Genomic DNA, 26,572 nt, shown 5'->3' on the forward strand with positions numbered 1-26,572 from the left:
GACAACGAGACGCATGAAAGCCTGCGCAGCCTGCGCCTCACAGCCACAGAGGAGATGGCCGTCCTCGGGGCTGCACCTCCTTCGTCCTCCTCTCCCCCAGCCTCCCCCTCTTCTCCCCCATCCTCGGTCCCACCCTCCCCCAGCAAGAAGCGAGAGAACGGCTCCGTGTCCAAGCGACCGGTCACACCGAGTAGCCAGGTGCAGAAGCCCACCAGGAGGTCCCCATCAAAGGCTGCGAAGAAGGTAAGCAGTTCCTCCACCACACGTGGGATTAAAGAGTAACAACAACGACTTTGTTGACATCATGATCACCATCTTTGTTTGCTTTCTACTTACTGCAAGGACTTTTCATTTTCTGCAATGCTGTTCTTGGTTCATAAAAATATGGACTTAATGGTATGTGATTTCTAAGGGGGGTTTCTATTGGTGGATCTACAGGGAGTAATGTTCTATTACTATGTGAGGTTCTCCTGTCTTGCTCAAATGTATCTCATTATTCTGTCGACTTGGTAAAGCTCCTATGCCTCCTGGCTGGTATGAAGTGAAACTGAGGTTCGCTTTCAGGCTCATGAAAGCTGGCCTCGTACTAATATCTGTCAGACTAGAATTTGGACTACACTGCACTGAACTGCAGAACTTACTTAGGGCCGCAGCTAACACTTATTTTATTGTGGATATTTGTGTTTGGTTTGGTAACATTTAGTCTGGATAAAGTGTCTGAAAAATATGAAATTTCAGTCCATTGCAATTTCCCAAAATCCATGTTGACATTTTAAAATAGCTGTTTTGTCCAAAAACACTCCAAAACCTCAAGCAAATATTCACGTTAAAAATGCTGGAACCTGTGAATTTCTTTACTTCCAAAAAATAAAGCTTTATGTTTTCTTGAGTTAGATGACAAGATGAATACCAGCATCATGTGTGCACAGTAAATACAAAGCAAACACCAGCAGCTGGTTAGCTTAGCTTAGCATAAAGACTGGAAAAGGTAAACAACTAGCCTAGCTCTGTCTGATAAGAAACAAATCAATAAATTGAACTGTAAAAAAGATAAGTTGTGATTTTAGTATATATGAATGGTTTCTGTCCAGCGCATAACCCTCACAAAAAACACTTCATGTCATTTTTAAACTTTGTTTTTTGTACAGAATAAACAAAATAAGATATAATATGTTAAAGGTACTGGTAGGTAGATTTTTTAAAAGTTTTGGACAGAGCCAGTCTTACTGTTTCCCCTTGTTTCCAGTGTTTAAGCTAAACTAAGCTAACTGTCTGCTGGCAGTAATTTCATATTTGGTGTACAGACAAGGGAGGAGAATCAAAGAACAAGTGTATTTCCCAAAATGTCAGACTATTCAGTCAATGAGTTTGTTTTTTTATCAGTGTAAACAAGCTGATTAGGCCTCACCAACACCCCTCCTTAGTAGACTAAATAATAACCGGCTTTAACCTAAAAACTCAAGTTATCTCCGACACTCCAAGTATTCTTAGAGATTTGTTAAAAATACTAAATTAGCTAACAGATTGCAGGTAGTGAGTCAACTCTTTGAACAGATTCTCTTCAGCTCAGACACGCTTTCACCCCAGACTTGTTTTCTTGCTGTTTTGCCAGTTTCAGATTACATTTGTAGATGCCGTGCAAGTTTCCCATCCCGTTCTGCAGCCTTCCAAGCATGTGTGGTGAATGTCTATCTATTAAATGCGTGTGTGTCCTGAGGGCAGAACATGGCTAGCTGAAAGCATTCCAGATGTTTTGTTAGAGGTCAAAGAGAGTAAGAGAGGTCTGTCGGTGGACTCTGCTGAACAGGAAATCCACAGAAATCATAAAAAAAATAGATGAATAAAGACAGCTGGGTGGAAGATTTTCTGAATACCTTTGAATTAGAGATATTGAATCCATTGGGAAATGATACTCCAGAGGGAATGTTTTTTTCACTCAAATCTCATCTTCCTGTGCTTATTTACACATACTCATTGTCACAGTTGGTTGCATAATGCTCGAGATAGTCATTTGATACATTTTTGGTTTTATTTTTTCACTTCACTGTTTGATTATTCCATGTTGACATGGAAAACAGGATGTGTTTCCGTCCGCTCTGTCTCTCCTGAAAGATGTGATCGACTTTGGTTTCATATGGTCCCTATGAGCAAGACAAGGACGCTCAACTTCTGCTTTCTGCATTTGCACAAAATCTGTTTTCACTTAGGTTTTTCCTGCCAATATGTGAGCGGCACTCAGGCACTATTTCTACGAGCAGTGACGGGGCCAATCAGTTAAATCTCAAATGTGTGTGTGTGTATGTCTTTGTTCATTTCTGGCTTTGGTGACCTGTATGGAGAAATCCCAGCGCTTGGCCCAGCAAAGGCCCAGGAAATGCTTAGAGGTCTCTCGTTTCTCTATTTCTCTCAGGCTTTAATGACTCTAATGAAAGAATGGAAAGAAGGTTTAGCAGGATGAGCCAAATGGCATTAGCAATGCAAAACGAAAAGCAGGACTAACAATAAGCTACCTTCTGTTTGAGCTGTAGCATCGAAACCTTCCTCTGTCACTCGATTGGTACCTTGTTAGTCTTGAAAAAACTGGATATCTCTGTTCATCTCAAAGGAAGCTGTTCTACCACAGATATGCAGGGTCAGTATTGACACTGCACGGTGAAACAGCATGTTATGTCTCGTGTGTAGTAGTCATTTGTCCATGTGTCTGGCGAGGAGCTTTGACAGTCAGTGCAGTGTAATTACCACAACAAACGCAGAGGGGAAAATCAGCAATGAAACCATTAACCACAAGTGAACAGTCGTTGCTAAAAAAGAACAATAGATTCATTACTTCTACTAATTCTATGTCTTGGTGTCTGTCTGTCTTTAACAGATGTAGAAGTTGACTCAGTTTGCTGTGACATGTTTTTTTTTTGTTGAATGAGGGAGAGATGGTGAGACAGAGAGCAAGCAGCATTTTAGAGTGAGAGAACCCAAGGCTGAGAGCAGCCAACAACAGCCTTCCTTGTTGGAAGGAGTTTCAGGAAGTGCCCCCCCCCCCCAGTGAGGCAGGGGAGTGGGGAAAGCAAAAGTTTGCAGGGTAGTTGAGTCACACAAGAGGGGGAGAGTTGTGGAAGATAGTTGCTTGGCATTGTGCACCGGGCTGCACAGCATGGTTCATACTGCTTTATTTTGTCGTGAATTCACTTCCATATCACTTTGAGCAGAGCAGGATTTGAAGATTGAATGATACTAAAGAGCAGAGGAAGTTGGAGGGGAGAGAGAGGTGAGGCAAATATACTGTCTTAGGTCAAAGGGACAGTTAGTTGTAGTTTGGCAGTCTCTACACAGACTCCACAAACATTTACAGGCATGCACATGGTCACAGTAGAAACGTGGGTAGGCATGAATCTTTTTTGCAACTATAATCACTTGCACATTTGGACAATAAATTTCCCCACTCTGGGTTTTGTGTGTGTTTGTGTGTATGTTCCCCAGGTTACATGACACTGCCTGTATTTTTTTGTTTTATGGCCACTCATCCCCCAGGATTTTTTTTCTTTGCCTCTGTATCTGTGCATATACAGTCTTGGGACAACATACAATATACAGTATATATAGATATTCAGGTTGTGTTTTTACACCCTTATTCTTTATTCACTTACTGTATTTCTAACTCAGTATCACAAACTATAAACCATGAACAAAAAAAAAATAAAAATTTTCTTTCGCTCATTTCATTACTAAAGCTCTCCAGCACAACAATGTTACAGTTGAGTCATGTTGGGTTGTTACAAATCCAATGTTCAGGCCTTAATACGCCATTACTGTTGACCAGGACTGACAGTATATAAGCCTGGTAAGTGTACTGTTTTGTTGTTGTAGTTGGTCCTGAAAACTAAAGGGCCGACGTTGGAGAGAAATGCCGCTGTCACTGAGCACATCACTCATTATTTAGCTACTTTTGAGCCACGTTCAACAATTTAGTCAGCCTTTTATACTCTTAAGCCTGCCCAAAAAAAACCCTGGGTTTAAAGTTACATCAACTGTTGCCCTGGCTGCCGTCCTCATCCAACCAAAATTATTATCCATCAAGCAACCATATTTAAGTATTTATGGTAAATTGAAATTGAAAGCCAAGTCAACTGAAGTAGGCTGTAAGAGACCCAGACTAAACCTCAGAGTGTAAAAAACACTTTAGAGACATATCATCTTGCTCTCAGTTCACCTCTTCGCGACTACAGCAGAGGAAATTGTATTAAATTGAGGCCTGACCGCTGTTCAGTCATTTTCTTAGCTATCATCTCTCAGACAATTTTCTGTTCCCTTTCTTGCTCAATCATTTGCTTGTAGGCACGATGGTAGCAAGAAACAATGATTGACGCTGGAGTCTGTCTTAAAGGAAGAGACGTTTCAAGGACAAGAACATTATGACTCCGTTTGACATGGATCATCTTACCTGAACACACACCTGAGGTGTGAGTGCTCTGTCTCCACGCTTGTCTCTTTCCCTTTTGCGCACACACACATGCACTTAGGTGTGTCATGCGGATGTGTCATTAACACTAAAGCTCAAGATAAAGTGTCAGGTGTCACTTTCTCACTAAAACCTTTTTTTAACTCGGAAGCGCACACACACAAGCACCAAAAATGAATCTGCAACTAATTTGAGAATCGATCGAGTTTCTTTCTTTTTTTTAAAGTGGGAATTTGCTGTTTTTCTTGATCTTATATCATCAATCACATTAATGGAAATAATCATTAGTTGCAGCTCTACATAGATACATAAACCTACAGTTATAATCAAGAATATCAGCATGTTAACACAGCTGCAACATGACTAAATATTTCAGCAAAGCAGACAATTGTACCTAAGTTGCCAGCAGAATTTGCATTTCTACATCTTGCATGTGTTTGTATTCATTTATGTCTGCGCAGGTGGTTGTGGTGCCGACATCCTCACACACACTGAACTTGCATCATTCACAAGCACTTCTAGGTAGCTGCCCTTTAAATGCATATTAATTGGACACCTTCTCAACACGTCAGGAGGCTTACACAGCAGAAAACAGGATATAGATTAACGTGTAATATAGATTAACGTGTAACACAAATATTATGCCGTGTAGACAGACGAATAGACAGAGAGGTACAGTATGTGAAATCATCGTTCCACAGCCACACAGAGACATAGACATGTCACTGGCTTGTTTTATGGAAGTTGCCGCATTTTGGGGAAGATATCTCTGCTGTACTCTCCCACCTCTCCCTGGCCTGAATTTTCTCTCTCTGTTGGTGGTGACCGCACACAAACACATTGTGGTCTTTTTTTTGTTGTTCTTTCCAGTCCTGCTGCACTCCTGATTGGTATAACACTATGCTTGTTAGGAAGTACACGGAAAGCTATTGCTATGGTAACAGTCAGCATCAGGATTAGTGAGCTGGGGGAAAAATGGAGGAGATGGAGTTTTGCTGAAGCATGCATACAAAGACAAGACTTTGTTACTCTTTGGTGTGTCCATTATGAGTTTGAACTTTGATAAGGATATTTCCATGAGCTCTGGAGCTTAGAAACATGGTATAATGTTTTGGTTGACACAAATCAGTATGAAACAGTTGCAGCAGTCCAGATGATTGACCCAGCTGCTAGCATACAGACCAATTGTGTTGTAATAAACTTCACTACGTCATGTAGAGGATTTACAGAAGCCTGAGATCATCTGATAGAGCACACACACACGCACACAAACACACACATACATCTGTTAAAACAGTTAGAGAGAGAGGAGGGGTGTGTGTTTGTGGAGGTGGTCCAAGTGTGTCTTTGCATGGTCAAGAATGTGCATACCATGCAGCTTTGTGTGACGTATGAAGATTCACAACACATTATTTGTTTTATTAAGTGTGTGTGTGTGTGTGTGTGTGTGTGTGTGTGCTTGCACAAAGGGTACACGTTTATGTGCATTTGGGCTAAGTGAGGAGACACACGTGTGTCACAGGTGGCGAAAGACAAGAAATGAGCACACAAGTCAGACAGTCCCATCAGTTTTCACAAAATCCTCCTACAGAGGACTTCTGTAAATACTTAAACATGTGCATCTTTAGGGTTGTAGTATTTGAGTGAAAGAGATATGCGTGAGAAAACCACGGACAGAGGGCACCGTTTTTATGGGTCAGGGCATGAGGTCACGGGGTCAGGACTGAATGAACAAAAATACTGACGCTTGTGGATCTGTGAGAGAGAGGGCAACACAAGAGATGTCTGTGCTGACAAATGACAGAAGACAAATGAGAGGTACCATAGCAGTAATGTACCCAGAGAACATGCTGCATCAGACACACATACACATGGTTGAAACACTGCTCTCTGTATTGATTCGGCAGTAAATAGACCCACGACTGCAGAAAACATCTGTCTCAGTTTTTCCCCCCCATCTCTTTGCAGATGTTGTAAATATGTTGACTGTCGTGATGAGACTAACTGCTTCCTGCTTGGCACATTATTCTATAAATGTCCCTTTGGTTTGTGGTCTTTTTGCCCCTGCTACCAAATGTGATCAGCTCTGACCATTAGTTTAAAACCATACAAAATAAGATGGTGGCACAGGTCAGGCTCCCTGATATCTCATCCCTGACTCAGAGTTCCCTGACTCAGAGTCTCATTTTGCACAGGATAATATGAAAAAGATGTTGCCTGTCAGCTCTAATGTAACAGCACAGGAGGCGTCTGGAGGTAGTCAGCACTTCAGCCTGTGTGATCATCTGTGCACGTTTTCTGCTTTCCACCCAGGCGTACTGTTAAGGGGCGGACAAATACAAGATTGTTTCTTGTTGTTTTGTCAAAACAAGGAGCAGCACAGTTGACGTTGATATCGGAGAAATGACAAAACTCCTCTTCAAGTGTTTCCTTTTGCCATTTTGCTATTTAAGGTAATTGTTCTTTCTTTCTTAGAATACGACTATATTCATGTAAGATGTCAGATGAAATATGAATTTATGTGATTTTTAAGTGACAGTACATTGGTGAGAGTGAGTGAGTGTGCCGTTATTTTCACTAAAATCTTGAGCTGGTGCACCCCCCAGCCCCACCCCCACCCCAACCTTTGAATACCAACTGCATTACATCAGGATGCAGGGGTCCAGATTCTGTGTGTAAGAGAGACTAAAAACATGGTCTGTATGATGTGGAGGGGTCACCAGTGGAGAATGAGGGCGTGTGTGTCCGGGGAATTAAGAACAAGAAAGGGGGGAATTAGAAAGGTGGGTGATGTAGGAGGGACATGAACAACAGAGTGTATTGCATTAAATGTGTGTGGGTGTTCATGAGAGTGAACACAGCTGTGTGTCTCCCCATGCTGAGCTGATATTATACTCAAATGTTGCCTTTGTTAACCCAGAAGAATGTTTGACTTCTACAGGAAATGTCTTGGTCACTCTGTTATGGATTAAGTTACACTGTTTACATAATTAGATAGTAAATAACAAGGAACCACCTCCTTATCCGTGATCTCAAGTTTCAATCTGGTTTTCAAGCAAAGCATAGCACTGAGAATGATCTACGTAAGGTGACCAATAATCTCTTTGGAAGTAATGTTTTTGAAGGGTTGGCCCTGATTTTTCTTTTATTTATGAATTATGCTATGCATTAGATAGATTAGATTATTTTATCTTAATTTGTATTCTAAAAGGCATTGCAGGAGTTTCGGACACTGCCATAGAGTGGTTTATCTCACTGCCCCTCTAAACTGTGAAGTACCTTAAGGCTCTGTCCTAGGTTCACTTCTGTTTTCTATCTGTATGCTTCCACTTCAAAGAATAATACATAGTCATAACTTTTCTTTTCATTGCTATGCCGATGACACGCAAGTTTAAAATCAGCAGTCTGATGATAAATATAAATTGAACCCTGTCTAATATCTTCCTTCAATTAAGTGACGAAAAATATAAAATAATCTTGTTTGGGTCATTAAACACTTCACAATTCAATGATGAATTTGATTACCTGGTTCCCTCTGCACTCATCCTCACTCAGTAGTCCCCTGACACAGTCTTAAAATAATGAAATTTGTCTTGTTGTCTTACTATAAATAAATAAATAATAATAAATAAAGCTAATTTTTGTAAACTTGCATTTCTGCATTAATTGGTCTTTCTGTGCCATGTAACTTTTTTGTGTTTGTTTTTGCGTTTTTACTGTGAAGCAAATAAAGCTTATTATTATTATTATTATTATTATTATTATTATCACCCAACCCATACAGATTATGAAGCTGTAACATTTCTTTACTGAACTCCTCATATCTTACTATATAATTGTAACTGTAGCAATTAAGAAGTTGACCTAAATGTTCTGCAATATTTATAGATTGCACTACTTTTGTATAGTCCTCACTGGGTCAGAATATGGAAAAACAGGCCTCCTGTCTCCTGCCATCTTTGACTCCTACCATCTGGAACTGATCTTTAAAATCCTTTTTGAAATCATTAACGCTGGCATTATTCCTAGAACTTTGGGATTTTGGGGCCTACCCCAGCAAATAGTGTCTGTTTGGAAAACTCACTCTGCTTCTCTGTTTCCATTTTCTTAATCTCATCTTTTATCTACTGTATCAGTTGTTGGATGTGGGAATATCAGTGGAGTGTAGGTCGGCTGTAGCCAGGCCGAGGATCTATCAATGTGCTGCTACGAGAGAGACCTTGAGAGGCAGGTTGCAAGGAATTCTTCATTGCTACACTTCATGCTTAAGTCACTGAAAGCTGTGAAGAGAGCCTTGCACATAGTGTGTTGCTATTGTCATGTGTTAATGATTTGGCAAGCGCACAATTACACTCGGCTTCAGCCTTGTTGTCACAACTGTGCTGTTTCAAAGGTTGATCCATTCAGTAGCTGGATTCCAGGCTGTTATTCTCACTCCTGACCACTCACCCACGTTCAGCACCTTCACATGTTCAGTTTGCATCTGGTCACAGCTGTGAGCCAGCGTACATTCCCACACATCAATCCACGCAGTGTTCATACACACTTTATAAAAAAACACACTCAGGGGTTGGTTTGTTGTTGTCCCACTGGCGCTGCTCTCATTTGCTCAGCTCACACATCAGCATGTTGGATCAGTTTAATTGCAGCCGTCCTTTTCTTCGTCCGTGGGAGTTGATTAGGCGTGATGGGAGAGAGGCTTTGTATCCTTATGGATCAACTGGGAATTTTTTGATGCTTGAGTAATACTTGTCAAATTGGAGGGGGAGGTGTAGTTTATGTGCGTGTGAGGTGAAGTTGGCGAGCATTAAAGTATGAGGATGTGACAGGAATCCCCTCTAATTTCTTCATCGTGCTTTGGAAAGTGAGAGCGAGAAATGTATATCCATCTGCTGGCTCTTGCGCACACACACACACACACACACACACACACACACACACACACACACACACACAAACAGAACTGCGTAAATCTTTGGCCTGGTGTCATCTATGAGGCCTCCCCCACAGAGCTTGCGTGATGTCAAAAATAGAGTACCTCTCCTGGGCCCAGAGGTTTAAATACACAACACACATAGAACAGCAACTGATGATTACTTTCATTATCGATTAATCTGTTGACTCATTTCCCAATCAATCAAATATGTGCTTGGTCTATAAAATGATAGAAAAAATTTTAAGTTTACAAAAATATTTGAGGTAGATACCGATACTGATATTGATATTTGAGAGATTATAAAATCTGATAATGATATATCTTGATACAGATGCCTTCAATTTTATACCAAGATATACTGAGTGGGACATTTTACAGTTTAGAAATAAACATGTAAGTGCTAATAGAGACAGTGTTTGTCAATGGCCTCAGACCTAGTTATAATAAGCTAATATCATCTAGCTCTTCTGTAAATGTCTTTATTTGTCTATCCCACAGTCCAAACACCAAATATATTCAGTTTACCATCACAGAAAACTAAGAAAAAATTGTTTACAAAATTACCTAAACTACTTCTCAGTTAATGGTTTCAACTCTACATACATACCCACTTCACACACACACACACACACAAACACACACACACACACACACATTTCTTACATAGACAAAAACAATGAGAACCCCCCCACCACCACAACCACCACCTTATGCTCTTCAGATTCTCTGTCTCTAGCACATTCCTCGTCTCTCACCAAGGGACGAGAGATATCTGTGGCACACTGATAACAGGGGTGTGGACACACACACACACACACACACACATTACATCACCATCCTCAACTGCTGTCCGGTCACACACGCGTTAAGGTAGAGGGACAAACTGACAAGAATTGAATGGAAAAAACAGATTTTAATCCAATGATAGATTAAAATAACCAGAAAAGAAGAGAGAAGAAAATAGCTGCATTCACCTTTAAAACCTCACTCCCTCAACTGTGACACACACACACACTCACAAGCAGCAGATAACTGCTGAATATATCAGCATTGCTAACAACCCACACAATTTGACTTGACATTAAAATGCAAATAGGCAGAATTGTTGGATTCTGCAGCCACTTCAATACATGTGGATGTGTTGTAACATGAGGTACTCAAAGATAAGAAAGGGACAGAAATTGAATTGAGAGAAAGTGAACGAATTTGGGCAGAAAGAAGATATGACATACCATGACATAGAGTGTGGATGTGTGCAGCGCAAAATAAATAGATTAAGGAAGAGCAGATAGATAGTGGGAGACAGATGGAAAAAATGTACTACAGGGGTTTAAACCACCTGTTGATTTGCCATCTTTCTTCTCTCTCTCTCTCCGCTTTCTTTCTGCCTTTGCATAGTTTCACTAACTTCCTCATGATATGTGCTGACAGTGAAAATGAAACACAGACGGATATGTAGAGACACTGTTACTGTACAGTAGTAGTATTTATGCAGTCATTATGGATCGATGACGAAAAGAGCAATTTTCAATGTAGGTTAGTTATCTGGGTGCTTATATTGAGTATCATTTTGATATTCAATTTAATCAGTTTAATTGTCTGCATCAGGGCTTTTGATCCTTGTCCTTCTGACGTGTCCACCAGCTGTTGCAGCATGAAACAGGCCCATGAAAATTAAATCAACTTCATGCAGCAGGTTCTCATGGAAACTAAAGCTGTGTACTCTCTCATAGAAAGGCTGGAGCACTGTGACTTGTACACACACAGGTGTTGCCATGTTTGGCATCAAGAGTTACAAAAGCCTTATAATGACAAACCATGTTAATTATGGTCCTATTTAGTCTTTTATATGGTGGCTACAGGTTTAAACTCAAGCAGTTGGTAGTCTCATGTTTTAAAGCTAGGAAAATCAGAAAAACATTTTAATTCATATTTCAATGAGGAACACAACCCAGAATTTTCTGGGATCCGTATAAAGACTTTGGACTCAGTTTGAGGCAGTATGTTGTGTAGATCCCTAGTAACACCTTTTCCTTCTCAGTAATTCCACACACAGAGTTCAGAGCCGCAGCTGACCTGAGAACAGCCAGAGCCAAGAAATGACAGCAACATGGAGACAGAAATTTGATTGAATGTGATGCAATTAGAAATACAGTTTTACAATAAACGGACCACATCAGTGTTTTTTTGCATTAATTCTTTACATTATTGTTTTGTGGAGCAGAGCATGTAGCCATTGTTATGTTCATATAACTAGTGGGCTAAAACTGCAACATATGTGCACATGTACAGTTTGATTTTACACATTTGACTGGAGACAGCAGGGGGCCACTCTGCCGCCCCCCTCTATGTCAGACCCCCTCCCACAAAACTTTAATTTTAAAAGATTTTATCTGTTCTACTGATTTTCTGTTTTTTAACAGAATCAGGTGATCACAGCCATCTTGCTGAACCGTGCCCCTCAGATTATTATTGCATTAGCCACCCTAGAGATTGCGATAATGGTGGTGGCCTTGTTACTGTCTATAGGAGGCTTTTCAAATACAACCTAATAGCTTGCAGTGGTTTTTCTTCTTCCTCATGTTTAAACTGCTGTTATTTATTGTCCCCCTAAACCAGCTAGCTCCTTTTTAATGGCGCTCCATGAAACTGGATCCAACCCTAACCCCCTTTTGACTCCAGAACTGAATTAATTCTTCATGACATACTTTAAACAAGGTGTTGGAAACATTCCTCAAAGACTTTGGTCCATATTGACATGACAGCATCACAAAGATGCTGCAGATTTGTTGGCTGCACATCCATGATGCAAATCTCCCGTTTCACCACATCCCAAGGTGCTCTATTGGATTGAGATCTGTTGACCGTGGAGGCCATTGGAGTACAGTGAACTCATTGTCATGTTCAAGAAACCAGTTTGACATGATTTGAGCTTTGTGACATGGTGCATTATCCTGCTCGAAGTAGCCATCAGAAGATGGGTACACTGTGGTCATAAAGGGATGGAAATGGTCAGCAACAATACTCAGGCAGGCTGTCGCATTTAAACAATGCTCAGTTGGTCCTAAGGGGGCCAAAGTGTGCCAAGAAAATATCCTCCCCACCATTACACCACCACCACCAACCTGAACCGCTGATACAAGGTAGGATGGATCCATGCTTTCATGTTGTTTAAGCCAAATTCTGACCCTACCATCTGAATGTCACAGCTGAACTCGGGACTCATCAGACCTGTCGTTTTTCCAATCATCTATTGTCTAATTTTGGTGAACCTGTGCGAATTGTAGCCTCAGATTCCAGTTCTCAGCTGACAGGAGCAGCACCCGGTGTGGTCTTCTGTTGCTGTAAACCAGCTAGCTAAACCAGCTAGCTGTAGCCCATCTGCTTCAAGGTTCGACGTGTTGTGCATTCAGAGATGGTATTCTGCATACCTTTGTTGTAAAAAGTGGATATTTGAATTACTGTTGCCTTTCTGTCATCTTGAACCAGTCTACCCACTCTCCTCTGACCTCTGATATCAACAAGGCATTTTTGTCCACACAACTGCTGCTCACTGGATATTTTCTCTTTTTGGACCATTCTCTGTAAACCCTAGAGATGGTTGTGCATGAAAATCTCAGTAGATCAGCATTTTCTGAAATATTCAGTCTGGCACCAACAACCATGCCACGTTAAAAGTCACTTAAATCTCCTTTCTTCCCCATTCTGATGCTCGGTTTAAAATTCAGCCAGGTCTATATGTCTAAATGCATGGAGTCGCTGCCATGTGATGGGCTTTTCTTCTGAACAGATCCTCGCTGTTTGTGAGTTTCCAGAATCTATTACTGTTTACTAAATAGGACATCAACAAGAGGGAATTTGCATGGCAGAGCCGCAAAACTAGATGAAGGCCTCTCAGGTAAAGTTATGTAGCTTATAATTTTGCCATGGTTACTGTCCATAGAGCGCCTGTTTACTCGCGGAGCGCTTGTCTCCTGTTCACCTGAGGAAAGAGCAACCCTGTGGGGCCAAACGACTATATTGTGATTTTAAGAACGTTTCTAAGATCTTCCCCAATACTAATCAGCATGCTGTGGGTAACTATCCACTTCGCTATGGCATTTGATCGCTTGTCTTGCTTTTGTTTGTCTACTTCTCCCACACACTGTATCCAACGTAGTCTGCCGAAGCCTCCTCCGCTGCTTGTTTGGGTGGGTGATTTGCAGGCTGATCAACATACCACCCCTCCTGTGACCCATGGTTTGACTGTATGTGTATTCAGAGCCATTGAGCAATGGACTTCCAAAATAATAATAATAATAAAAACTGCAATAAAATAATTGTCGGTGTTAATTAATTAACATGCCCAGCCCATATATATATATATATATATATATATATATATATATATATATATATATATATATATATATATGTGTATATATATACATATCACACTACCTATCACAACATATCAAGTCTGTTGTAAGAATTCTAGATATCCTCTTGAATTGCAATTCATGTTTTTGAGCAATTTATCACTAAGCTTGTCCAATCATGTTTTTATTACCCCAGAAATACTGCTAAATTAAGATCTATTTTAAACTTTACAGATGCAGAAAGTGTTGTAAATGTTTTAATCTAACATTTTTGGCATCACCAAGACTATTTGTTTTTAGATCACACATGTTGGGTAATTGTTTGCTTTAGACTTCTTTACGGCATGAAGTGACATTGTGGAGGGCTGTGTGAAGGCAGAGCGTAATCATTTCAGCATCAAAACATCGTTCTGTGCTAATAAAAAAAAAAGCTGCGTCCCCTCATATCCATCGTGATCTCATATGTGCTCAGTGACAGCTCAGCCTCGAGCTACAACCCCCTTTACAATATGTTTGCTCTCACAGGAGTTTTGCAGCTTCAGCCATGCAGCTTTTCAGTCAGCCAGGCAGTTAAGCTTAGGTCATCTTGAATAGGTGTTAAACAACAACAAAAATGTACCTTCCTGCCAGCTGCATCGGATATTTGGGAAGAATTTTACAAGCAGCTCATCAGTTTTACAGTGCAATGCAATTGCAGGCTAATAATCCTTCCTTGTTAGCTAGAAGAGTTTCTAGACCTATTCCAGTAACATCATTTATTTTCCATCTATCATTAATTTCTCACTCTTTGGACTTTCTATGAAGAGAGAAATGTTGCCTCTGTCCATTTAAAGCGAAGAAACATTTAGAAACTTGTAAATTGTGAAAGACAACCAGCAACCAGAGACCTCTGGCACATAACCCTTAAAGATATGTGTTAATTTGTGAGGTTTAAAGGTGCTTGTAGTAGATTTTTTTTTACTATCAGACAGAACAAGGGTAACTGTTTCCACCTGTTTCCAGTCTTTATGCTTAGCTAAGCCAACTAGCTTCATTTTTACTGCACAGACAATAACATTTATTAGGATGTGCATGGAAAATGTAAAACTATTATTTTAATCCACTAAATACGTGTTAAATAGCAGGGGTTAAACTGTGCATGGTGAACCTGTGGTATCCATTAACCCAGAACTCTGTTTCAAGTAGGTGCAATGATAGATCTGACTACTGTCTGCAGAGAACTGTATAACAATACAGTACATCAGTTTTCCTATCTGATCATGTTGCTCCCTAGCGTCTGCTCCTCACTTTATACTTTTTTCCAGAAGGCAAATTCATTCTTGTTTTTACACATTTAACCTTTCCCTTTCACTCTCGCCTGAGTTATGATCTCAGGAAACACTTAAACAGCAGGTATCGCACGTAACACACACACACACACTGCAGAAAGGCAGGGGACTTTCTAAACATATCTCAGCAGGTCATGTCCTAGTAGAGCACTGCTAGACACACAAACACACACAGCTAGCTTTCATATTACTGAGCTGTTACGCAAGCCACCACAACATCAGTGGGACAAACTGTTGGTTATCGAGATCTCTGGCCAGTCCTCGTGTTCTCATGTTCTCTCTGCTGTCTCTTCTTCCTGCCCTCCACATGCTGTGCATCATCTCCTTCGGCGCCTGCCCTATTTCTCTTTATCTTGCTGAGTCCTTCTCTCTTCCGTTGCTCACTCCTGTCGCTTCTTTTTCCAATCCTCATCATGTTCATTTTTACAAGCTCCAAATCCCTCTCTGCTTTTCTCCAGATGCCTGTGATTTCCTTTCTCTCTTGTTCCTTTCGCCACTCCTCTCTCTTTCTCGCCCACAGTCAACTGGCCAATCTACTCTTTTCCTCTCTGACTGAGCAACACTTAAAGCAGCTGCATGTGGGGCAGACACACACACATTCACAGTTTCGGAGCCAGAATGACCCTACCATCTGAATGTCACAGCTGAAATTGAGACTCACCAGAACAGGCAACCTTTTCTAATCTTTTGTCCAATTTAGGTGAGCATGTGCAAATTGTATCCTCAGTTTCCTGTTCTTAGCTGACAAGAGTGGCACCCGGTGTGATCTTCTGCTGCTGTAGCCCATCTACTTCAAGTGTTGTGCGTTCAGAGATGGTATCCTGTGTACCTTGGTTGCAATGGCTCCGCCAGGGGTGGGCCTGGCAAGGAGCATATGCATAAAAATTCTATATACTGTATATATTATGTAACCCCTTGGTTTGAGTTAAAAGCTGAATAGCAGCATCCAGGTGTTCTCATATTAGGCTCTGTCACTTTAAGAGGGTAACCTCTGACCCTGAGGTGTGACAGACTATGATGTTTATTTTAGGAGATGCCTCCGATTTGTCCATGTAGATGGCAATAACGTTTCTAAAATTGTGACTGGTTAAGGGGCAGGACAAACAGGCAGAGCAGAGCGGAGTACACCGGTGTTGTGCCGAACGTGTATGTTTTCTGTGGAGGCAGCAACAAGCTGCAGAAGAAAGAAAAGTCTAATTTAATGAATGTACAGAGGCAGTTAGTAGTAAAATAGTTAAATAATAAGTTTGTCACACTGCTACACAGTTTTGTGTATTGTACTGTGTGTGAGAGCTAATAGTCTGCAGACAGCAAAAGGTTAGCACAATCGCTAACAGCAAGCTAACGTCATATGAACACTGGAGCCCCTGACAGCGCCGTGTGTGACTGGCTGTTAACGTTATGCTTCGAGGGAGACCGTCCTGTGCCTGTTTCCACCTGCATCTTTGTGAAAGGATTGCAAAACATGTGAACAGTGAGTAGTACAACAAACACTGCGGGGCCACGATGAGTCGGCGGACTGTCTGAAAAACTTGAGTCACGCAGAAGTTTGCCCAGAGGAAAAACCGCCGGGCCGCCTTTCTCCTCACGTGAGGCCTCAGCTCTGGTGAATGAAAGCATCTTTTATCATCCTGACTCAGCTGCTGGTCCCTGCATGGGCAAATTGTTGTGCTGGATCGGTTGAGACTAGGCTACGGATTACGGTTGTTGTCATGATGTTGTTGTCATATAGCCGCTGTCATACTGCCATTGTATGAGGCCAATATGTTGGCTCGCTGCGCTGTATGAAAGGTACAGAGCTGGTAATGGGATATATATATTGGCTGACATTCTTTCCGTTTTGATTGCAGGATCTCTGTGGAAAGCGGCTATAGAAAGGCTCTGGATCCCTAAAACGTTGTTAAAAAGTGGGATATTTCAAGAATAACTAGCCTAGTTGTTTGTAACAAGAATAACACCAAACCAAACTTAAACAAATATTTACAACTCCATACAGACATATATCGTATATTTCAATTTGAATTGTTAGAAATATTAAAAGAAAAATATTTATGCTCCATGATGTCTGTAAACTTGAGTAGGCTTGCTCCCAGTAAATGTTTTGTTCCTCCCTGTCAATGCACTCCTACAAATAAAAGCTGTATTTGTCTTTTTAAGGAAAAGGTTAACTTGCCTATTTAAAGAACAATTAATTGCCTAACACATACAGATAACACATCAAACAGGATTTTTATGGAATGTTAAATGAACTGGTTTGAGTCTATGGACATTAGACAATTTTAACTGTAAAATAAGAAACCAAAGTATATCAGTGTGATTCCTTAAATCATATTTTTATGTAGTATTCAACTAGTCTATATTCTGAATAATAGAATTCCTGAAATTCAGTTATGGCTTTTGGTTTAGTGTGCCACCTCAGGATTTTTAGTGGCCCCATCTGGCCACCCCTAGGAAACTTTTCTTGGGGCGCCACTGCTTGGTTGTAACGAGTAGTTATTTGAATTACTGTTACCTCTTCTGACCTCTGACATCAACAAGGCATTTTTGTCCACACAACTGCCGCTCACTGGATATTTTCTCTTTTTCAGACCATTCTCTGTAAACCCAGAGATGGTTGAGCGTGAAAATCCCAGTAGATCATCCTGAGACACAGCAATTTTCTTAATTTGGTAAAGTTAAAAGTTTAAAATGATCCTCATATGGGCTTTGGTAACACTTGAAACAATGCTGTAACAGAGACACAGACAAAACACTTCAAAATATTTATGTTCAATAAGTTTGTCTCACCTCATTTTAAAAAGTTACACCTGCTCTCTTTAACAGATGGAATTGGCTCTACTGGTTCCACCTCTGTCTCCAGAACAAGTCGCACGTGCTACTGTTGTTTTGCACTTCACCTGCGTCATGCAACATCAGCAACATAGATAAACTCTGGACCTTAGGCTGACAGCTACCCGACTTACTGCTGATTCCAGGAAACGTCCCTTTGTCGGCATTTAAGATCATCTTGACAATCTAAATGCAGACATGTAATCTTACCATGCAGCGTGCAAATCAAGATATTGTGTTTGATGTGCCCTCACAACTTAAAAAACATGGAGAATTTAATATTCACTTAACATGTGGGATAAAACAAGCATGTTTGGTGTGTAAGGAGGACACTGTAAAAATTTGAAGCACTAAGCCCCATCCTTTAGATACTGTTATTGTTTGGCTGTCAACAGTAACTAAAGAGGGCAGCTCTTAAATATGCACTTGATGGCTACATACATAAAATCATGTGTAAAGTTTGATGTTAAATCTGCATGTTCCAGTCAAAAAGTCAGCATCCTCACCAGCTGATGATCCATAGAATGTGTGGAAATAAAGGAGCAGCAGCTTTCCGTGTATTGCAGGAGAGAGCTAGTTAGGTAAAGTGCAGTATTAGTTGTAAAATCATTTGGGTGTTGAACACCTGGACAAGTAAATTGTTAAAAAAATTGCAAATGATGGTTTGTTACAGGAATACACTAGAATGTATCCTCCAGCTTAGGTTGACTTTTTATTCAGAAGTCATTGTTTTCAGCTGTTTTGAACACTGTAGGCTTAAGGTAATTTCTACATACAGCAAGCCCAGCTGGAAAACTTGCTGTCGACTCCAGCTGAACTTTTCCAAGCTGAGAAATAACAGTTTTTAGGTCATGGAAGAACTCTGGTGGAGTTATGGAAAGTCATAAAAAATTACATCAGGGCCATGGAATTAAAACTGGATTTTCCCTGAAAATGGTTTGACAAAATGCTTTCTTGTCTGTTTAACCTGCCATCCATTGATTGACTGTTTTTCAATGTGTTTAATATGTATACATGCTGATTGTAAGGTTTTCTTTTACTTTACCTAGTACTTACATTCAGTAGATGGTAGTGTTTTTGGTCAATAAATAGGTAATTTATCCACAATAGGGAGTGTGTTTGCAGTACACCCATGTTAAACTGAAAATTGTGTTATATATGCTGGCACTCTGGCAAATCTTTTCACATGTGCCTTTAGCAAAACAAACTCAGCAGGAAAAACTGCATATTTGTGATTCATTGCTCAAAGGAAACTTGACCTCTGGATTTATTAGAATAGAGATGTTTACAATAATCCTCTATGGGCTGCATGCAAGTGAAAGCACTGTTGCCAAAATGCCTTACACACACACATATGTATACACACTGGATTAAAAGTTTCTTTGTAGCAACTCAAAGGCGCACGCACACGCACGCCAAAACACACTTCATTGTTTTGTGTGCTAGCCATGAGCCAGTGATCCTTGGCTGTGAAAGGGTTAACAGCAGTCGTGATCCATCCATCGCAGTAGGCCACCGCTCAATTATTCAACAGGCTGCGATCTAGTTTCCTCAACTGCCAACGCCACTGCCAGCGGCCGCATGCAGAGGGAAATATGTACACATGTGCCTGTGTGACATACACAAAAATGTATAAACTGGTATGTCTTCATTCTCAGACATGAAGACACACCACTACTGCCAAATTTATGATAATAATTGTTATTTTATAATTTAGATAATGATGACAAATCAATTTAGATAATGATGACAAATCAATTTAGCACATCATGTAAAACAACATTCAAGCATGTCTGGATCTGAATCATCTCATCATTCCAGTTTGTGGGCCAAATGTTTATAAAAGGGTAATCTACTGAAAAAATGTGAAATGTATATAGCACAGCATGCTGTACTTCTCAGGTTCACTGGCAGATCAGATTTTAAAAGCAGGGAGGAACAGTAGAGAAATTAAATCTAAGAAAATGTTGTGCAAAGTTGTACAACAGGCCTGTTTTGTCAGATATAATCAATTGAAAAACAAACAAAGTGTTGATTTTCCATCACTACGACAAACTTTTCAGCTGACTAAACAGTGATTGTCTAATCATAGCTTAGAAACCAGAAGTAGCCATGGCAGGTCTGTCCAGCTTTTCTATGTTGAAACAATGCATGGGGCTGTAGTATGCTCAGCATTTAGAGAGAGGGAGTGCAGTTTCCGCTCTTTCCAAAACCAAGTAGAAGAGCAAAAGTGTAGTAAATAAATTACACAGTGTTTGTAAAATTACAAACACTGCAAACACACAAACATGTTAGCATGTCCAGCTAACTTGCTTACTACATAGTTTGTGACATTAAAATTGAAAACATACTGTATGAAAAGACAAACAACAAAGCATAAATCTAAACACTCTTGCTCATGAAAGCTAAGCAGCAACATACTTGTGGCTTGGGGTGGACCTCAGTTACGTTGCTTTGGACAATAGCGTCCACCAAATGAATAAATGTAAATGTTAAGAGGCTTATGTAAGATTGAAATTGAAAATCTTTCCATATAATACCAGGTCTAACTAGCTCCACACTGCAATACGAGAGCAATGCGGTTTATTTAATTCCCTGTCTTCCACATGGATCGTGATGATGCTGATTCTTTACCTGAAACATGCAGCTCGTAGCCTCAGCCTTATATCACTGTATCAAGTATGTCGTCATCAAATTATTGTTCATGACCTCTATTACAAGGTTCTCATTTTAGTCAGTTGGAGACAGCATTTTTAACCAACTCATGAAGCTAACATTAGTTTAATTAGCCAGCTATAGCTGATAAAGTATGATAGTCGCCAGCTAGAAAGGAAAAGCCTGCCCCTGTGTGAAAGCAAGGACCCACAGTGTTTAAAAAACATTAACGGATAGTCTGCCCCCGTTATCTTTAACTCCTTATGTGTCATGTGAAAGCTGAAAGCTTGATAGGCAACAGTAAAAGTGGGGGAGGTTAGTGAATGGTGCATGTGTGTGAATTGAGCTTAAATTTTATATAGGATTCATCATGCAATATATTAAGCAAAAAAAAATAAACTAATGATATCAAAATTGCATAACCCAGCCACAGAGTCAAACACAAGTCTTGTGTGTAGACGGTTTTCTCCTCCGCGTATACCGCAGAGACTGACAGAAAACAAAGACAGATTGTGACAGGAAACTAAAGGAATTCGTGGGATGGCAACTTGTCCTTTTGACAGCATATCCTCTCAGTGTGCCACAGTCAGGAGGTCAGTACGTGTGTGTGTGTGGGTGCGTGTGTGTGTGTTGACTTGGGCAATCAAGCTCCCTAATGTCCTGCTGTGGGCGTGAAATATTCCATATCGTTTTCCTTATAGAAAAACAACCTCATATACTGCAGAATTTTCCATGTGAACTTGTTTTGAGCAGCGCTGCAGTTACATTCATGTGCCTGGAACAAAACATGGATACTGTGTTTTTCCGGCGGTTCCTACTGGTTCTCCTCCCATTGGGACTCTGTTTTGAAAAAAATGTTGATAACTGACTGCTTTCCTGATGACAAGCGAGTTTGCTGACAGAGGGGGAAAACAGGACATCTCATTTTTCTCTCTTTCCCATCAAAATATTTTTCACAAAAAACATGAAGTTTTCAACGCCCACAGTTCAAACAAACGTGGTAACGGCATTTCATTTGATAGCCTCTAGTTTTGTTGAGGCTATGTAACGTTAGGCCTCTTTGTCTGACTCTCTTAAAGTTTTTTAAACCAGGAGTCACTGTCTTTTACACTTTGACACACACGTCAGACATCTGCATCCATCCACCATCAGCAGAGCTGCAGTGAAGAGTTCTGTGCAAATTTACACAATTAAACTCACACTGATCAAACCGATAGCACAGAAACACCAAATCAGAAGTGTCCAAAATGCACGCTAACGTCAAAGATTTTAAGAGATGGCATGGGCCCCAGGGGGTGATTAGTGGGGTGCGGACAGGCATTGAGAGCAGTTGGAGGTTAGATTGGCAGACACTTTGCATCTCCCCCACATAATGACTCCCATCTGTGTGACTCTCACTGTTTATGTTAGAGGAGTTCCACTGAATACTCTTTTCCTCCCCATCGTCGCTTACTGGAAACTTATGTCGTCTTGATTTTCCTGTAGCACTTTGTCTCTCTGTTTGTCTGCTGTTTCTCTGCGTACTCTTAACTTGACTGTTTCTTTTCTTGAACTCTCTTTCTCAATCCTCTCACTGCATCTAATTTTCTGTCCCTCCCACACACTCCTTGCTTGTTCCGTTCCTCCTCTCCCTCTTTCTGCCATTTTTCTCCTTTTGCCCAGATCTCAGGATGTTAATACATTTGTATGTAGATATCTTTTTTTTCTCCCACTTGGAAGATCTACCCCTCTTGCCCAACCCAGGCACTGCCTCTCCAGCCAGGATCTGGAGGGATTCAGGAGAGTTGTTTCTCTCTCTCTCTCCCTCCTTCTCAGGGCAAGCTGCCTAAAATGCTGCCACAGTACCCTAAAGAATTCAGTGCCTGAAAAATTATATATTGCCATCTGTGTTATTTTTTTACAGTCAAGGGGTGCAACTGGAGGCACTTTTGTTGTGATCGAGGCTCAGCTACGATTCCTGAAGATGCATTTGCAGTAATTGCACACAAAGTATAAGGGGAGATAGAGGTCGCAGAAATAAACTATTCTGTCAGAATAAATCACAAACCATCTTCTCTTCTCCACAAAGTACAATATCTGTGTCTCTCCTTCTCTCTCTCTCTCTCTCTCTCTCCCTGCCCACATACTCCATATGTATTTTTAGCAGACACAGGCTGGACCATGATGGTAGCTTTGCATATGCAGTGGAAACAATATACTTGTTGTGTAATATGATTGCACATCTGTCCCATGCACGCAACATGTGTACTGTATGCAGACTCATATTTGGTCACCTAGCACCCACTCTATCTGCTTCTAATATCAGCTGAGGTTACAGAGCTGGCCAATAGCTATCATCCCTCTCACTGCCCATATTTTTCCTGGTGTGTAGGTGGTGAATCAGTGTGATCACACAGTAGAGCTTGAGGCACAATTATACAGGTTCTATAAATGTCTTCATCCAGGCTGTAAGAACTGTCAGGGATGTAAATGGACAGTGTTCTGAAATATACTCCATAATAAAATGTGACTTATATTCTACGACTGAATGACAGCGCAAAACACAAAAAGGAGAATACATCTGTAACCAACAAAGAATCAAGTAATGAGATCTATTTTATCTATTTATTGTGCGTTGAATATGATTAAGTAAAATTGCGTTCCTTTCCATTCATACCTTGAAGTGAGTCATTCACATTATTTTGTATATAACATTCACCCTACAGGTTTGAAAGGTGGTTGTTGCTATGTTATGTGTTTCAGTCACCTGCTGTGTTCACATGCTCTGCAGTGCAGCCAGCAGAATGCCACTCTGACTTGCACAACCTTTTTAAATTATGCTGCAACCTTTAAAACATCTTTTATATGCTTTTAAGCAATGTAAATACCACTGTTGTGAAGTATTTTCTAGCTACTTCCTAGCTGACAATGATCCCACCTCTCCATGGAGCTTGCATGGTTCCTTCTTCAAATTCTTTTTAACTAATGGGCAAAACTTAGCATTTACATTTTTTATATACCTTATCAACATTCCTGTTGTATCATTGTAGATTTAGTTTCATGTTTATGAAGAGGATTTCTATAAACTTTTCTAATTCTCTTCCAGGAGGCCCTTGTCCAGACTGAAGCCCACACCGAGGCCCAGTCCCAGTTACGGGCGCAAGTCAACCAGTCCGAGCTCGTTCCACGTCTGTGCCACTTGGTGCGGTCTGAGGCAGGCTACGGCTTCAACCTCCACAGTGATCGATCCCGGCCCGGACAGTACATCCGCTCCCTAGACCCAGGATCAGCTGCAGCCCGCGCCGGGCTCCAGCCTCAGGACAGGCTGGTTGAGGTAGGGTGAATGGTGACACAAGAACAGGAACACCTGAAAGTATATTGAAATCCAATATAGCAGTCCTGCAGTAAATCCTGTGTCTGGTTCACTTTTTTGTTGACTCTGTCAGATTCAACTCTTGGACTGCATTATATTGTCGTTGTTGTTATTCCTGTTATTTTGTCCACCCTGTGTATGAGTGTGGGATATAAACAAACACAAATACATTGTTCTAAAATGAATAGGTTATCACCTTTGAACGGATAAGTACATCATCTGATTTTTTGCAGTAACATTATTGATAGTCTCTTAATTTAGGGACTGTCCCGAAAGTGCATGAAAAATCACCAAGGGAGCTTTTAAAATGTTGAGAAATGGCTTTCTAATTTTTTATCGTAGTCTCCTCAGACCAACTTTACATTCATCTGGGCCTCTTCCGATTATATATGTAAACTCCAGTTTTTACAGAAAAAGCATGCAATATGGCACAGTGCAATTGACATGTATTTTGCCACTGTTAAAACCTCCTGTTCTTTTTCTAATATTAAATTCCACTGAACCATAGACAGTTACGCAGCTATTATTTTAGCTTAGTTTAGCTTACTTTTTATTTTCATTGTATGTGTTTTGTTTAAAGTGTGTATGTGTCTGGTGGTGGAGCAGTAAGGAGTGCATAATGTGTGTAGAAGTTTATGGGGTGAGGGGGAAGTGGTGATAAGCTGGAAGGAATTTGGTTGGTAGAAAGTCAAGCATGAAAAGTGTTTTACATGGAGATCATGAAAAAACACACACTAATGAGGTGATTATTGATAAATGATTCTGGGTTAGTCTGGTACAAGTCAGAGAATATTGTGATTGACTGGGTGAGAGAAAATCCCTCTTGCCACTTGCCAAGCGTGGTTTTTCTGTATCTTTGGAGGTGTGTGTTTGTACTGTATATGCGTGTTGCTGTGTGCCTACACTCACATTTTTGCACACGTACCCACATTTCCACACAACCATTCAATCCGTTACCTCCATATAAATCTGAAGAAATCCGTGTGCTTAGAAGTCCCTCTCTTGTGCATTTACTCCATGACCCACTCACACACAGCATTGCCTACCCTTTTCCAGGGAAAGTAGCTATTTGTTGTTGGAACTAATTTATATGTTTTTACTCAAACAGAAAACAAGATGTAAGATAAAGGGAGAACACCTGCAAGCTTATTGGAGATTAACTAAGTCCAACACAATAAAGATTAGTCATCTGTGTGCGATTCTAAATATACCCGCATCATGATCAACTCTATAGAGATTCTGCCAAACTGCTTTTTCACTCAAATGTTTATATTGGTCCAAAAAATCAGCTTTTGTTGCTATTTTAGAACAAAGCTGCTGTCCAAAGCTACATTTCATGCACTTTCAACACCTGATTGAATACAGATGTGAGCATCAACATACAGTGTCACAACTGTAATTAAAATGGCAGGAGTCTCACTAGTGTCTGCTGTCAGGTCCTTGTTTCTAACACTAACAGGACCTGAAGCCTGGATTCAGTCTTCACTGTGTGTCAGGCTGGGGAGAGAGAAGAGGCTGATCATAGGCGAGAGGAGAGTTGGTTATAAATCAGTGGGATCGCAGGGGCTGACAGGGGGAGAGAGATGGGGGAGGAGTGTCTGTTTATGTATGCCTCTTATAAAACAGAGAGAGAGGCAGACAGTGTGTGTTGGATAAGAGAGACAAAAGAGAGTGAAGAAAGAAGTAAGTGTCCTTTACAGACAACAAAAGCATACTGTAAACTTCAGAAGTATCAAGTTCCTGTCACACATAGAACCACATACCTTTACGTGACAATTTTAGTCTCATAAAAGTTAATGGTCATTGATTTAAATCTCCATGAGGTGGTGAGGAAATGGGTGACAAAGAGCGTGGCTGTTCGGTCAACTATCCCCTGGTCAACAAAAACAATTCATGCTGGCAGTAACATCATCAGTTTTATTATAAGCAGTTTTTGTGTACACACACCAAAATTCACCCCTCATTCCCATGACCTTTGCCCTTACTGGCTGTACATCAGAACCCAGACCAGGCTGCGGAGCGGTCCAAACAGGACTCAAACAGGGTCAGATCGTAAGGTTAAACACAGTTCATTTAGAACCACCCCAAAATATAAAGAATGTGCATGTTTAAGACAATTTTCCCATTGAGTTTTTGATTAATTTCTTCCCTTTTAGGGAGCTGTTGGTTCCATTTGATAGCAGTTCATGACAAAATGTCCGGAAATCAACTTGAAGAGACTTGAAACTTGCTTGACATGACAACGTGATTATCATACATGTTGTTTTCCTCCCAAAGGTGAATTTAGTGATGCATGTTAAGGCCTGTTTTGAAAATGCTTCCTGATTGGTGCTAACAAGGACTCTCCAATGACCGACTGACCTAATATGGGAAAGTATATTCATCAGATATTTTGTAGAAAAGTGAAACACAGAAAATATTTTGGGAAATTGACATATTTGCTTTCTTGCTAAGAGTTAGATGAGAAGATCGAAATGCCTCTCCTGTGTGGTAAATACATACATGTATCTGAGGCCAGCGGCCGGTTAGCTTAGCTTAGCATAAAGGCTGGAATCAGGGGGGAAACAGTTTGCCTGGCTCCGTGCAAAGGTAACGAAAGCTCACTCGCCTACAAAATCCTCTGTAAAGTGTAGAAACAACAATAACCTGTTTGATGGGGGG

The 26,572-nt window shown here is 40.6% G+C and overlaps 1 protein-coding gene across 1 annotated transcript in view; it reads left to right on the plus strand.

Annotated features, from left to right (window-relative positions):
* LOC123958935 (Na(+)/H(+) exchange regulatory cofactor NHE-RF2-like) overlaps positions 1-26,572 on the plus strand; it is a gene marked incomplete at its 5' end in the record, with an annotated part of 34,165 nt that continues 7,593 nt past the window's right edge. The window contains 2 exons of the mRNA XM_046032719.1: positions 1-243; positions 23,645-23,872. Coding sequence (XP_045888675.1) covers positions 1-243; positions 23,645-23,872 — 471 coding nt within the window. The remainder of the gene's footprint in view (positions 244-23,644; positions 23,873-26,572) is intronic.

This window comes from Micropterus dolomieu, linkage group LG02 (assembly GCF_021292245.1).
Source record: "Micropterus dolomieu isolate WLL.071019.BEF.003 ecotype Adirondacks linkage group LG02, ASM2129224v1, whole genome shotgun sequence".
NCBI classification, from domain to species: Eukaryota; Metazoa; Chordata; class Actinopteri; order Centrarchiformes; family Centrarchidae; genus Micropterus; species Micropterus dolomieu.